This window comes from Stegodyphus dumicola, chromosome 12 (genome assembly GCF_044657685.1).
Source record: "Stegodyphus dumicola isolate Sdum_Otavi_A_Nest chromosome 12, ASM4465768v1".
NCBI lineage: Eukaryota > Metazoa > Arthropoda > Arachnida > Araneae > Eresidae > Stegodyphus > Stegodyphus dumicola.
The window spans coordinates 23,603,483-23,620,178 of record NC_140779.1 but is presented as its reverse complement, the minus strand read 5'-3'; the positions used below and the strand labels follow the sequence as shown (position 1 = coordinate 23,620,178).

Here is a 16,696-nt window from a genome sequence, read left to right as displayed (position 1 = left end):
TGATGATCTGTCAGCACTATCCTTATCTTCAGGGCAGATGTTTTTATTTTATTCGGCTTATAATTCCTTACTAAATGTAATATTTAATCTCGATGTACTTCGTCTTTGATATGATTTAAATCAAATTCCTCGTCATTATAAATATCACGAATGCAAATCAAATAGTTTTCTGGTTGCAATTTTCTAATTTCGGCTATGCGTAAGGTATGCGTTATGCATGCGCGCGTTGAAAGAAATGTTTAATAAAGTAAACAAATAAATATTAAGCTTCTTTTTTTGTAAATTTTGATACCCTTTAGATCATAATTGCTCATTATTTTATAAATTACGGTTTCATATTTTTAATTTTATAATTTCTGCATGCCATCTTACCAGATTTAAACTGATGATCTATAATCCGGAATCGAAGAAGTCCCGACAAGTCCGGATTAAAGACTTTTGACTGTAATTAGTTTTTATTTATGAATATAAAAAAATGACTTTTAGTTACCTTTTGATGTTTATCAATATTTTCTACTTTTCTTGTTTAATTTATAAAACACATTAAAAAAATCTAAATTTAAATAAACATATATGTATTTTTTGAGTTTAGGAAAGGAGGGAGGAGGAAAGATCATCTAGCTATGGTGAAGGGGCAGCATGGGACAAAAAAGGTTGAAAACCACTGAGCTATCTGTATCTTGAAGCAATGTTCTGATGCACAACAAATAAATAAGTATTATGCACAGGAAAACATTCTACAGAACAAAAGGAAAATACAGCAGTCTAGAAGGGAGATGTCTAAAAATATTTCTTTAAATTTTATACTGAAAAAAATTGAATAAATTAATTTCTTAAAGAACCCAAATGTTTTCTTAAACTTTTTTTTTTAATGTTCACAAAATTATCTAATAAACATGCATAGGGTGTAGTTTATTGTTATGCACAAATGCACCCCAAAAAACTGCAAAAATACTTTTCACCTTCTGTTCTTTCCTTTAAAATAATAATAGGGCTGCACATTACATGCTTAAATTATATATCATTATTTTTTATATTAGCATTTTTTTTTAACTTTACAACTAAACAAGAAAGCTTAAAAAAGGGAGAAATATAAAATAATACTAATAATTAAAAATAATTACATTAAAAATTTCAATTTAATAAATTAATACTTAAAACTACAACATGGTAATTGCTATTATATGCAGAGTGAAAATTTGCCTTTATTGTTTAATCTATCAAATGAATAAATATATTTCATAGCTAAATTAGCCAAGTCCATAGTAAACAAGTTATGTTAAATACATTTAATGAAAAACAAAAATGTTTAGGAAAAATTAAAAAATTGATATATCCTGGTTCAAAAACTCTTTGCTTACACACACACACACAAATTTTAACTAAGTAAAATTAAGCAACATATTACCTCTACAAAACTATTTGTGATGAGATGTTGATATTTTAACTTCACTTTTGGATCAGTTATTAAAGACCTGAAATTTAAAAATTAAAAAAATTATTTTTTGTAAACCCTTCTTAATACATACAAAAGAAACTTAAAAAAAAATTATATAAATATTAATAAGTATAAAATTTTAATATGATGTTATATATTCCTGTTTTATTGTTAAAGAAAGAGTTGTCTTATTAACAGGGACTTCATCAATAAAAATGCAATCAGCCAGATTCAACTCATAAAAATATTAATTAGCTGTGCTAGTCTTTCGATGATTTGTTACATCCAAATACCTCCCACTTTTCAATAATTCACAATAAAAATGAAAGAAAATTCTAACAGATATTTACATTTTGCTGTAGAGTTTTGATCTATAACACAATGCTGATGCAAGTTTCAACAGATTGATGATTCATCTAATAAAAAGCGATTTATGAAAACTTACGCTATTAATGAATAAGCACTCTTAAATGTATGTTAATATTTTGCTCTTTTCTCTCATATAGTTTACGGTAAGGATACACTATATAATAAATACAATATCAAAGGACCATTTCCCCAAGTCGAGACCAAATTTCCCAAGATCATAAGCATCAATATTCTTCTTTAAAATAATCATCAGAATCATGGCTAGTTATCTTAAAAACATTCACTATGCATGTTATCTACTCTTTTTGTAACTCATATGACCTCATCAACAGCAGACTAAGATGCAAATATTATAACACTGGTGAAATAAATTAAGAGAATTTGCATATTTTATCGAATTGCATGAAAAGAACTGAAGAAAAACTACTGCTTCTAGATGAAAATGCAAATTTTGTATGGCAAATACGTAAGCATACACATGTGTGTAGGCGGAGCCAGCAGAAAAACAGGCTTTATAAGCGCGTGGAGGGTAAGACGCATTGCGTTCACTAACACACCTCGGCGAATTTCTTGGTGTTATCTTGCAGCAATCGGTTAAATTCACATCGGAACAGTAAAAATGATAAACCACCACTGTTTAGATGATGGAATGAGGTGGCGAATTGTGGGAGGTGAAGTTTAATTTAACGCCCAGCGTCTCGTGTAACCTATGGAAACAGTTCCAGGATACTTAATCCATCGAGAGAAAGCCCGGGCAAGGTTGTCCAAAAGCCAAGATGGCCAGAGAAAATTGCTATTTGTCCATTTTAGCAAGGCGTAGCAGAGGGGCTACAGCTTCTCATCTCTCTCGGGACCTGTTATAGCTACAGGAACCCATGTAACAAGTGTGACTGTTTCAAAGACTGAATGAAAGAGAGTTATTTGCCAGAAGACCTGCTATCTGCGTCCCACTCACGTCTACGGACAGGAAATTCCGACTAGCATGGTACAGGCAGCATAGTGATTGGAGTACAGAGCAATGGCAACTGTTCTGTCACTGACGAGTCCCGTTTTAGCCTAAACACCAATTCTCGCCATACTTTCATATGGAGAGAGCCAGTGATCCGCTACCTACTCTCCAATGTCCGTAAAATCAACAATTATGACGGTGGCGGTGTAATGGTTTGGGCAGGCATCATGTTGGATGGACGCACACCTTTCCATGTCTTTGACAGAGGCTCTGTGATTGGTGTGAAGTATAGGGATAAGATCTTGGAGCCCTATGTTCGCCTTTTCCAGTGTGCAGGAGTTCATCTTACAGGACGATAACACGAGGCCACAAAGAGCTCTTCTGGTCAACAAATTTCTTGAGAGTGAGGATATTCGCCGGATGGATTGGCCAGCCACCAGACCTCAACCCTACAGAGCATATCTGGAATGGCCTATCTATCAACCCTATAGAGCATATCTGGAAGGGAGGTTGCGAGGGCAATTGCCACTCACAACCTCCCTCCAAGAACCATCAAGGAACTGAAAACAGCATTGCTGAATGAGTGGGACCAATTGCCACAGGCACTGATAAACTGCCGTATTTCCAATATGACATCACGCTGCGAGGCTTGTATGGCTGTAAGAAGAGACCAAACCCCCTATTAACCCATTTCTTTTGTGTCATCCGCAACCGCTGTTTCAGACCTTCAGACTCCCATGAGTGTTACACATGAACATGCGTGTCTATTATAACTGTTGAATGATTATTTTGTTTGTATTACATCAACCTATGTTCACACCAAATTTTATTAAAATCTATCCAGTAGTTCTGGAGATCATAGATCAAATATGAAAATTCTGTTAAATTTATTTCACCAGTGTATATGGATTTGGAACTATGCAGCATCCCTAACTTTTGAACAACTGAAAGGTCAACTGTAATGTAAAACGTAATGAAATAAGAAAGAGTATTTAATTCAATAAGCATCCTTAGGACTGTGTGTGTGACATGCATTGCCCAGCTTAAACATATCAAACACACTATACTGTTTTCTTAAGACTACAGCAATATTATTAAAGAAGGTTAGACTTCTGCTTTTATTATGGCTGCTATGTTTCAAAGTAAACTCTACACTAAGGTAAACTGTTGAAAGAATTTTCTTTCATTTTTCAGTAGTATTGTATATAATTTCCAGTAGTTTTACTATCTACCATGTGACCATGCCTGTCACAGAGCCAACATTTTCAATAATGATCAACAATAAGCCATTTACCCCAAAAATATTCAAGATGGGTTAAAAAGAAGGCTTTTGGTAGGCCAATTTTTAAACTTGCAATACTTCACAAAAGTTAAGAGAGTAGGCTTTATCAACATGTGCACCATCATTACAAAACAAGAGAAAGCTCATACAAACTGCTGTCATAATAAATACATTATTATAACAGCAATTTAGAATAAGCTCTTTCTTGTTTGGAGGAGGCTTTCAGCTAAGTGCAAGGACTTAAAACACAGGAGTGAATACACACAGGCTATATCCATGCCACAAAAAACAGCTCTAGTCCATTATGACTTCCAAGTTGCATTGTTGGTACAATATATTCTCACTAATGCTAAGTACCAGGAACATCTATTAGAATGCCAGATCATATACTATGACTATATGAATCTCTTTCTATCAGTCTAAAATTCAGTGACAAGTACTATTTACATTAAACATTGACAGACACATTCATCTCTTGGTAATTTACTGCCACTGGCCACTGTTTTCAAACTGAAATAGAAATAATTTATTTAGTTACCTAAAGCTAATATTCGACAACATACTTCAGGCATAATTATTCCAATCAATTAGCTTCTTTGTTACTTTTTTTTAGTCAATCGCTCATTTGATACTTCCTTCCCCCAAAGCAAATGTTTCTTTAAGGAGGAAATGTTTAAAACAAAATAAAATTGCTTGGAGAGAAATAGTACTGGAATTCAGAACATTTTACAATTAACGAAAAGGAAGAAAACAATAGTCCTAATGATGACAGATCATTTGTTGTTACACAGGAGTTAAACAATCAAGGGATAATAACAGCCTCACACAATACACAAGTTAAATCCAAATAATGGTCTTACACTTTAATAAGGATTCTCATCAGTCTCACAAACAAAGGAATGATTTTTAGCTGTTACAACCTTAATGAATTAGGATACAGATAAGCTTACATCTGAATGGATGAAGTTAACAGAAAGACAATAAGAAATAGTTATTTATGAAAGCAAGTTTGTTACCATGAATGTTTTTCTTAGAGAAACTAAAAGAAATTCAAAAGGAAGCAAAACAATGAAATCAAATTTTAAAATGCATGGCAACTATTCATTTGCATACACAAATTAATACTTGCACAGGTTAGAATCTAAAAAATTTTCTTGCCTGTCACAAAAAAAAAAAAAAAAAAAAAAAAAATATTGTTTTAATTCATGATTTAGAATTTCTCATTTTTTAATACATATTATTTAGTAATAAAGTGATCCAATGTTTTATCACAATACTTATAAATTTTAAGAAATGTGGCAGCTTGCTGCAGCATATTTTGCATATTTGATATATAGATCTTAAAAACTTGAATTTTGAACACTTAAATGGATCATTCACAAAGGATTTGCAAATATATTTTTTTATTTCAATTATGAAACACAAAACTTAGTTTTTTTGGAGGAAAGAGACTAATTTTAAAATTTATTATGGGAAAATGAAATAGCCCTCCTAAATTAAAAATGGAATACATAATGAGAATAAACAATTAATTTATTTTATACACAAATGAAAGACTACAAGAAAAGATTAATAACAAAAACATAAAAGCGAAAGCTTTTATATTAATTACTTAAACCAAGTAAAGAATTTTGTTTTTCTTTGCATTATTAATGTTAGTCTTTACTACATTATTAAGTGATAGTGAAGGGCCATTGAATTAGGGATAGACATTGTTATGCAAACTGTGTCGCATTTATGCTCACACAAGGGCGTTGTGGTAGCTGCATACATACCTAGCAGTCGCTTCAATTGTCAATATGGGTAAAAGTTCTGATTTATACACTTTTGATTGCAGAGGCTTGAGGTGCTTGAGGCATGGGCTATTTCCGAAACTGTCAGAGAGCTAGAATTTTCACGGTCCACAGTGTCAAGAGATATCAAAAATACACAGGTGGTTGGACTGCAAAGGACAATTAGCATTGAATAGCATGTTGCAAGATAGCTCACTGATGTACTGTACGTAGCCAGCGAAGCCAAACATTAGCTCAAATTACCACCCAGATGATTTAGGGTGCCAGTTGTACAGTCAGTAAATGACTGTGAAATGCTCACTTCACTGTATGGGCTTTGGGAGGCACAGACCTACATTGCTCAATACACACCATCAGGCTGCACGTTTTGCCTGGGCAACAGAACATAGAGAATGGACTCCAGAGGATTGGAAACAAATACCATGGAGTGATGAGTCTTGATTGCAATTACTTAACGCTGAAAGGAGGCTGAGAATATAGCATCAGGCTCATGAAGCCATGGATCCTGCATGCCAGGTTGGAGATGAACAAGGCTATAGGGAGTTTATTTATGGTCTGCAGTGTTTTGTCTTGGTAGTGTTTGGGATCTTTGGTACTTGTACCAACCACCATCAATGCAATTCGAGGGCTTAGAGTTGCTGGGTGATCACCTCTATCCATTTATGTTGTCCTGTCATTCACACAGAGTATTCGAGCAAGATAGCTGCACTTCTCGCAGGTCCGTGTTGGCTACTGTTTGGCTGGATGAGCATTCTGCATGAACTCTGTCATGAACTGACCACCTAAAAACTATGACTTAAATACTATTGAGCCTCTTTGGGGGTGTTTTAGAGAAAGATATGAAAGGACATCACACAACATTAGTGACCCTTCCTGAATTATGGACAGTTCTAGCCAATGTCTGGCAAGCCATTGTCGTGGAAAGCTTCTGCAAATTTGCTGAATCTATGCCTCGTGATGTGGCAGCCATTATCGAGGCTAGAGGAGGCCCCTCTCATTATTGACTTGCTATCCCTACTTCAGTTCATATATTCCTATTCCTCATTTTGAAACTTTTGAGTATGAATAACTTGACAGTCATTAAACATCTGCTTTTCTAAAAATGCAAAGCCAATGATAGCCAGATATACTATCAGTTACAGCACAAGATTCACTGAAAAATGCATCAGTTCCCACCCCTCTTCCTCACTTGGAAGGTGACTGAGAAGAAACCATTTTGCATTCATCTTTTAATAACAGTCTATCTTCTTTGATATGAAGCAATATGGTTTGTTTTTATTTTTGCAACAATCTGCTTTTAGTGTTTTACAATACACAATTTATCTGTGTACCATTCTGCTGGATGTTTTAAAGCCCCCTAATACACACACATTTGAAAATTTTTAATATAAGCATCACTACTGTATGACTATGAAACTGCCATATTGCATAAATAACCCATGCCTCCCACACACACATACCTCTCCCCCCCAAAAAAGTACTACAATATAAAATATCATATTGTATACATTTACAAAGGTGAAGGATACTAACTTTTACTATGGATTATACGTTTTAAGGTGACATTTCTATCATTATTACATAGAAAAAATAAGTTAGTTACACTTACATAACTGTCTGATCATCAACAAGTATGTCACAACCATGAGCCGCACAAGCAATGATCTGCAAAACAAAATTCTTTAAACAACAGACATAGAGAGAAAGAAACAATTATTAGATCACAGTAGTGCTACTAAAAGAGAAGAGAAAATTTTTGCACAGAATTTTTATTTATTATTATTTTTTAATTTAGCAACTTGAAGTAATCTAAATATTTTTATTGTCCAAAGCAGCATTTTAAAAATTAATGCACTCAAAAATTAAAAAAAATTCTGGTATTTGGTTTATCACAAAACAGACAGCAGATGATTTCAACATGCATACACAACTCGGTCATGTCTACTTCAGTATCATAGTTGCCATTGGCTAAAGTAGCATTAGCATCCTATGTCTTTTGGTTTACTGCCCAACACAAGATATAGAGGGTTCCTTGGCATGCCTTTTGGTCTCGGTGTAACAATATATAAGTTGGTATTTCTGCATTCCTTGTTTAGTATTTAACATTTTTATAGTAATAATATTATATTAGGGTTTCTAAACAAAGTGTCAAATTTTCTTAATACAATAGTTGTGCAAGAATGCAAGTACTTTCTTTCTCTGTTTTAAATTAAAACTGTCTACTTGTTTGTTTCAAATTAAACTGCCTATGTGAATTTAAACTACCACTTTTTTAGTCCAAAGGGGCTTTGTCCCTGAAGGACTATTGTTTTCGTTTTCCGATTTTGCATTGAATCACTATAAATGTTCCTTTCACTTTTCAAACTGTTGACACTAAATGTTAAGAGTCCTGCATATAATGAAAAATCTGCATAAATGTATGCACATTTCTCGCATTGTGATAAAACAACAGTACATAGAGCCATCGAATTTTTGCGAATATGGGCATGTGGAAGACCGAATTTGAAAATTGGAATTTGTTTTATTATCGATTTCATATTTTGTAAAACTTTAATGAATTTTTTAGTAACAAACTCAACGATTTGAAAGCAAGCAATGGCAACAATTTATGGGGGGGGGGGAACCTTTTTATCTCCAGCACACGGAACTGTGAATCGGAAATTCTAAAGATAGGCTCATTTTAAAATTATTTTGTGACATTGCTATTGAAGTGAAATTTATGGTTTAAGTGTGAAGAACATGATATTCAATAGATAAAGGTAACACACAAACTGTTAAAAATGCTTCTTTGGACGTAATTTAAAATCTGAAAGGTTTCAGATTTTAATTTTAATTTTTTTAAAAAAAATTTTAATCCCTTAAGTTAAAAGATAAATTTAAAAGCCCAAGAATAGTCGTGTATCTTGACAATACCTTGTTTATAAATTTAAATCTTGAATATATCTGTTGTGTTGAGCTGGTTAGAAATGCGATCACAAGAAGTTTACTTTGATCGGTTTTACAACTACTTGAAGAAGATGGGTCAAGATTAGAAAAGAGGTTAAGGTTAATAGTTGTAATAGTCACATGCTTGCATTGTGTTATTTTATATTCTAGCTTTTGTTTATGGTGAGTGATAAGATATAGAATTTAGTGGGTCGAAAAGTGACATTTCTGATACTGACAGTGTACATGAAGCAACAGCAGATCAAGAAAACAAATTCCAGTGATTTTAGTTTCTCCTTCCTTTTATTGGAACATCTTCATTAATTTTTACTGTTTAGCAAAAACACTACGAACAGTTTCAAAAGAGTCTCAAACAAAATATTTGCTTCTAAGACATTTCATTCTGTGTGGTGCTACTTTTTAAAAACAAGGAGTATATTTGTGATTTTAATATAAACTTTTATCAACACTCCCCAATCACCCCTTAAAGAATAATTCTTCAAATTGAAGTTAGCAATACTCTATATTCACAACAAAATTTAAAATTCAACAATAAAAAAATTGGAAATTTGGGACCATTTTTTACAAAGTAATTCTTAAATTAAGGGTTCATGCCCATTAAAAATGAGTGATAAGTAAATAAATAAAAACTGAAGGCATATGTTTTTGCTTAGTATACTTTGGTTTCATAGCTGTTATTAAAAAAGATAACATGGAAAAGAATTAAACAGATTACTCACAAAATACTGATTTCAGGAAACATAAAATTACACATCTTAAAACTCAATTAAAAGCTCACTAAAATGTTTTTAAAAAGCCTATGTTGAAATAATGTAAAGTGACTACTGCATCATTCAAAACAAGCCATTTGGAGGGTGGGTTTAAAAAAGATTTGAGTGAAAAATAAAATTAAAAAAAAAAAGAAAAAAAAAGAGAGAGAGAGAGAGAGAGAGACTTTCTTGGAAATGTCAGATTCATTTTTAAATGATTTTAAGAACATGTTTATTGCTACAATTAAAGATATATAGTTATCTCGAAAGGTACTTTTCTTCTCTCTCTCCACAAATCTGGCAAACATATCTCATTATGTTTTGGCAGCTATTCTTATTATCTAAATCTCTTCTTGAATCTTGATTTATTTGGTCTCGCCATGCAGGTCTTTGGATGATCATCCAATGAAAAAGATTCAATAGTACATCTCCAGCAATGTGAAGTTCTTCCACGCAATCGAAAACTGTTTAAATCTTCATGATAATCCATACATCAATGATAAAAAGGATTAGGTGGCCCTTCTATCCATTTATAATTAAATTTATTTTTCTCATTGCCTTATTATAATTATTATGCATTGTAGCATATTATTTTTTCTATGATTTTACGGGCAGATACAGGAAAAGTACCTTTCGAAATACCTGTGATGCAGATAATCAGTACAGTGGCCTCCCTCTTATTCTGAAGGTCGAGTGTGGCAAGTTTCATAAAGATCAGAATTAAACTGCAGATTTATATAAAAGGCAAACAAACGTTCATTTTTTTTATATATAGATGTTGGTAAATTGTTCCTTTTTTGCTTTGAAAATGACTGAAGTATGTTGCTTTTATGTTCCGATTATGTCTTTAGTTTATCTGTATGCAATAATTGTAGAATTATCAATAATTTAAAAGTGGCCTAACGAGGCCACTATTTGTTTACATTTGACACTCTTAACAGAATAGTGAATTAAGTCAATAGGTGCACCAAATTCAGTGTCTTTTTGCCCAGTATGGCTGAAAGTTAAGTTTCAACTTTGCACACTGAAAATTTTGTCTTTCTGCCCACCGTCCGAATTGCTTGTTTTTGCACTGAAACTAATTTAACTGTATTTTTTTTTTTTTTTACTGTTTTCATATCATATGTATTTTATAATTTTTAATGAAGATGTTTTGAGTTTTTATGTATTTTTGCCTTGCAGCAAAGTAAGAACTGAGTTAATGAGAAATTTATCTCTAATGAAATTCAAGTGCAGCAAAAACAATTTGTATAATTTAATAGGCCATACAAAGAAGTCATATGGTATTTTTAATTATTAAGATATAAAAACTTTTTTCGAATGTGCAGATTTAAATGATGAAACCTGACTCAAGAGATCTGGGGTTTCTTTCAGATTTTACACTGAAATTAAGTGATTTAAATTTGAAATTATGAATTACAATTCTTCTATTCAATTTTATTGAATTGATTCATTATACTACAAATGACACAAATATTTCCTGTGAATTAAAATAAGCACAAAGAAGCCGACTTCAGACATTTGATTAATGCAACACAACAGTATACATAATTACCAATTTCAAAGATTTCATAAGAAGCAAGGAAAGGTTATAACAACCAGCAACAACAACAATAATAATAATAATAAGCCCCAATTTAAATTTTAGCATACACTTATAATACAAATAAAGAAAATTATAACTACTTACCTGGCACATACCTTGATCCATAATCTTACTTGTCAGGTACTCTCTCCAACATTCTGTACAAAAACGATGACCACATGCAATACCGGTCATCATCTGGAATATAAAGAGCCATTTATTAAAGAACTGTTCTTTCTATTAAATACTTATTTTTTGCTATACAAACAAAACAAATATGATTAATTCTACATATGATAATCACAGAAATAAAAAAAAGAAATTTCTCACAGAGATACACTGAAACTTACATTTTATATTATTCTCTTTTAAAATGCTTCATATTATTTTATTAATTCTAAAAGTGGTCTAAGCCTGCTTTTTCGTAATTTAACTGCAATACCTATCTTTGTGTGGACAGATATTTTGTCAATCATGAATGCAAAATGCAGCCAGATATTGCCTATTTAGGTTGGCATTCTGTGAAACTATCAGCAAGAATATCTTTTATCAGTAAATATATTTTTAAAAAAATACTGCATAAAATAACTGGATAAATTTTGAGTGTTCTTAAATACGCTTAAAGAAGAAGGCAGCATTATTCAGACATCAAGTTTTACTAGTACATGAAGCCAACAGCTTTCAATACTTGAGTATTGTTTTTGACTCTAAATTGACTTGGAAAGGGCATGTTAAAATGATTTTAAAATGCACTATTAACACTTTGCGGGCCGCTGTCACGCTGGCGTGACTTTTGCTCGCCAACGGTTATTGGCTGCTGTCATGCTGGCGTGACTTTTGCTCGGCAACAGTTATCGGCCGCTGTTACGTACGCGTGACTTATTTTCGCCAACGACGATGCTTCACATCGACGTTTGTGTAGATAGACATACTATAGCAAAACATTTGATGATCAGGAAACATTGGTTTCAACTGTTTTCCTCTTCCAATTCACCAAACTGTCTATTATTGAAATCTTTTTTTGTGGACGCTTGTTTTGTTAGTTTGAGACTGTCTTTAGCTGCTTTCAAATATCGGAAACTTACATTAGATTTAAAGATATCCTTCAAAATGCTCTTCGATGAGGAAACATATGCTGATCTGTTATCAGAAGAGGATAATTGCTCTGATAGTGAAAGTGATTCGGACAGTGGGAACGATATAATTGTGAGACGATTCAAAAAAAGGAAAGACCAATAATTAGTGAATCTGAAAGTGATGAAGAGAATTTTGTGGCAAATGATTGGTCAGAAGTTGATTTTGAACCTAACTTTCATGCTTGCCTGGAACAGTTTGGGTTACAGGTACCATACATACCAGATATATTATCAACTGTGGAATTGTTCATTGGGGACGATTTATTTAATTTGTTTGCCACACAAACAAATTTATATCATAATTAGCAGAATAATGATAACAACAATGAATCAAAAAGAATAAAGCTTGGCTGATACAAATGTTGTAGAAATTAAAAAACTTTTGGGGTTTGTTATCCTAATGGGAATAGTACGAAAACCAGAACAAAACGATTATTGGTCTACTCACCCTGGATTACATACACCTATTTTTGGGTGTTTATACATTACTAAAACACTATTTATGATGGTTCAAAAGAAAATTTTATAAAAGGCCTATCAATAACAAAAGGTTAAAAAAAAACTCTTAGCAGCACTTTCAAATAACCGACTTCCTAAATATCAGTAATGCACACAAAACATAATACATAAAAACAGTAAAATGCATAGGATGCTATGCAAATAAAAGTTAACAGGAAAAATTCTTTAACCAATTCTAGCAATGAAATAAAATTTTTTGCACAGAAAAGAAGTCAATTATTCTAATATCAGGAGTGAATAAAATGAAATTTATAACCCCTGAAATATGGTTAAATAACCTTACATGCAGTCAGAAGCATGATACTATCTTAATGCATCTAAAATAGGATAAAAGCAATAATAACTTTTGAAAATAAAATGTGTTTCACTCATAGTTCAGTTTGGCTGACTGACAGAAAATTTATTAAGAGAGAGAAAGAAAATAACCTTCTCAGTTCCAGTACATGAGATTAGACTTCAGCTAGAGTTTCAGTTTCAAAGCTCAAATATATATATGTAATGATTTAATGCATAGAAGGAAATGTTGGAGCTCTTAAGAGCTTTCGGTAGCAGTCATGGCTTACGGTTAAGGCATACAGATGCAGATAATGAATTGGATTTCGATAAATCACCCAATCTTTATTTTCACACATATCCAGTTAGTTTGGCAGACAATTATTCAATTATAATTAAATAGGATAAATTGCTATGTACATTGGTTTTTCAAAGAAATGACGCAGGCATTTGAGACAGGGAAGCAAAGCAGCGTGGATGGTGTGGCAGAAGCTAAAGAAAAGGGATGACATAATGAATTTGCCAGCGGTATTTATACCAAAGTAGATGCATTTGTAGAGACAAGCTATGATTGGTTAATTTGAAGTTGTTTCATAACATAGAAGGATCTTGAATTTTGGAGAAAAATGAATTTAAGAGAACAGCACCAAATCTAGAATCATTAATTTTGAGGTCGCCAATTATTTTTAAAGCAGCTGTCATATTTTCTTGTATTTTACACACACACACACACATATATATATAATGTAAAAATGCAAAATAATATAAACCAGAGCTTGACTAAATATTATTATAATGCATACTCCCACAAGAAAAACAGTAGGAGAAAAAAGAAATTTCTTGCGTAAGTACACATCTTTCTACTTTCTCAGCATTTTCCAGCAAAGTTCAGGGCATAACAGTTATTCATGTCATGTTAATTTTTACTACATTTTGCATCGTGCATTTACTGGACAAACCAAGAAATGATGCAGGAGCAATCCATTACCTCTAGGCATGCAATATTTAGCCAAAAAAATTCTGACTGCTCAGGTTCTCATGCAATGAAATTGCACATGATGGAAAATGCATGGTGAAAATGTAATGTTAACAACTGCTCACAAACTGTTAGAATAAGAAAGAGAAACTGATCCTAACATTTTATTCAGCTGAGTTTACATAAAGAGAGACATGGGCAGTACAGAATAAAAACCTGTTTAATGTGATTCTGTACATTATTACCAAACAATGCCAGCCAGAAATCAAAGCACTAATTTTCACAAACTGCTGAACACTGTATATATATATATCATGTGCCAACAGAATATCGACAGCATATTGTCAGGTACTGTTTAATGCCAAAAGTACCAAAAATAATTCAATTTAATTTAGTTTTAGAATTCATGGTTACACACTACAGTCTTAGAATCTGCATAAATAAAAATTAATTTCATTGCTTTACTTTCACCATGTGAAAAAAATGAACTATATATTATAGTGTTTTGCACTTTGCTTTGTAAAATTTAAAAATATTTTTTATAGAAATAAAATACAATAAAAGGATGAATGAATTTACATCACATGCATTACAGTAAATAATACACACATATGACTAATAGAAACAAAGAGCTCAATTATTTAAGGTTTCCAAATATCCATATGGGTTCTAATAACATAGTAGAGACAGATATTGAAGTTTTATTATATACATGACTTTACTTTTACATTACGAAATCAAAGAACAGAATTCTTTGAAATATAATAAACTAGTTAAATAAGTGTCACAATAATAATTTATCAAGTCATTCAAATTCTTACTGCTAACTTTTAGCCTTATAAAAAAGAAAACACAAATTCTTACATTTCGTGGAATATTCATTAGGCATATTTCACATTCTTCTGTACGAGGAGCAAATCGGGAATCCTACATATAGCAAAAAATATTTTATAACATGAAAGTACTTTTAAATACAGCTATAGGAAAAATAAAATTTCATCAGTTATAATTAGGATAAAAACCATGGCATATAATGGACGATTAACAGTATTTTTATTATGGATTTTAAAATGAACTGTATTATCCGCTTGCCTGATTATCCAGAGTTATCTCGGGTTCGTATATATTGCAGTTAATTATTATCCCGAGAAAACTCGGGCGAAGCAGAATTTGTTAGTACGATTTCTTTTATCATGGTTTTATTCGGTCTGGAGGAAATGAAAGGAAATATTCAGCTTTGATTGGCAATTTGCCAAATTTTGTTGGTTGCACGATTCTTTTGGAGGAACTGGTCACGTGTTTCCCTATTGTATTGTATACGTTGGCTTGTGGATTAGTAATGTATAAAGAAGGATGCATGCATTGAAAAAAAAATAAAACGATGGCGATGATGCAAGATAGCGAAAGCGATGATTTTTCAGATAATAATTATGAAGAGATGAGGGGGGGGGGGAAATCAAATTCAACGAGACAGTGTACTCTGAGCTCCTGTGAAAGAGATTCCAGCAGCAAGCCAGTAAGAAAAGAGACCAGATACCAGTGTAGAATGTCGGGCATCACTCTGTGTTGTCCCTTGTTTCAAAAACTATCATACAAAGATTAATACTTAACTTTTTTCCGTTTGCCCGAGATAACTCGGAATAGTAAACTAATATTAAAAATAAATGCTTTTACACCTTCAAAATATTAAAAATTCAACTTAAAACCTACATATTTTGATTTGTTTCATATTGTTGTATTTAATAATAAAATAAAAAAATGTGATGATTTTTTACAATTTTTTTCAAAAAAATTTGTAAGGGAAGCGGTTAAAATAATCAGTATGATCATAAAACATGTATTTGTGCTTAAAAGCTTAATTTTAATTAGCTATCAAATCAATTTAATGCTTACTTAAAATTGTTACACTGTAGCAGAATATAGAAAACACATTACATTACTTTGTGCTAATTTTAAAATGTACAATAACATCAAACACGATAAAATACATTAAAGTAATAAATAATACTTTTATGTTTAACTCAGGTTTTGATTGGAAGATTTGAATCTCTTTTCAAAAAATAAAAAAAAAAAAAAAAAGTAAACCCAATTTTTCTTATGATAGGTATCTTACAATCATACACGATTCCAATTAATTGTATTAACAGATTTAAGACTTTCTCAAACTAGTAAATTTAGCAACATTTTACATTCAGAATATTTTTACTAAATTCTACATTCAATACAATTATGATTTCGTTCAACTTTAAGTAACAAAAGCATAAAAGCTAGTCAGATATATTCTTATAAAAGCTAAACTGCAAATAAAAATAATTTTTTCCTCTCAAACATACTCCAGCACACTTATTAATTCAAATATCACTACTTATTCAATTGTATCATAATATTACTAATCCATTAGCAAAATATAAGAGTAACAGAGAGAGAAGTATTGCATCTAAAAACAAATTTCAGTACTTATGTACTATTGTGATCATCTTAGAATTAGTCAAATTTTCATGTTCCAATGTTTTTTTGGTACTTTTCCGTTTCGCCGGTGCAAATCTCGCCAAGCAGACTTTATTGGCGACAACATACAGTATACACGTAAAAAATATTAAAAAAATGTTAGTTCTAAGAATTCTTTTTAAAAAAGAAGGCATAAACATTTTAATGTCGCTTAAAATTTCATAAAAAGCCAA

The 16,696-nt window shown here is 31.8% G+C and overlaps 1 protein-coding gene across 2 annotated transcripts in view; it reads right to left on the bottom strand.

The window, feature by feature from the left end:
- Nucleotides 1-16,696, bottom strand: part of LOC118204340 (E3 ubiquitin-protein ligase arih1-like) — a 59,717-nt gene that overhangs the window by 35,251 nt on the left and 7,770 nt on the right. For both annotated transcript variants that reach the window (XM_035376670.2, XM_085827549.1), the window contains exons 4-7: nt 14,880-14,942; nt 11,217-11,309; nt 7,441-7,496; nt 1,409-1,475 (exon numbers count right to left, since the gene is read on the bottom strand). In XM_035376670.2, coding sequence (XP_035232561.1) covers nt 1,409-1,475; nt 7,441-7,496; nt 11,217-11,309; nt 14,880-14,942 — 279 coding nt within the window. The remainder of the gene's footprint in view (nt 1-1,408; nt 1,476-7,440; nt 7,497-11,216; nt 11,310-14,879; nt 14,943-16,696) is intronic.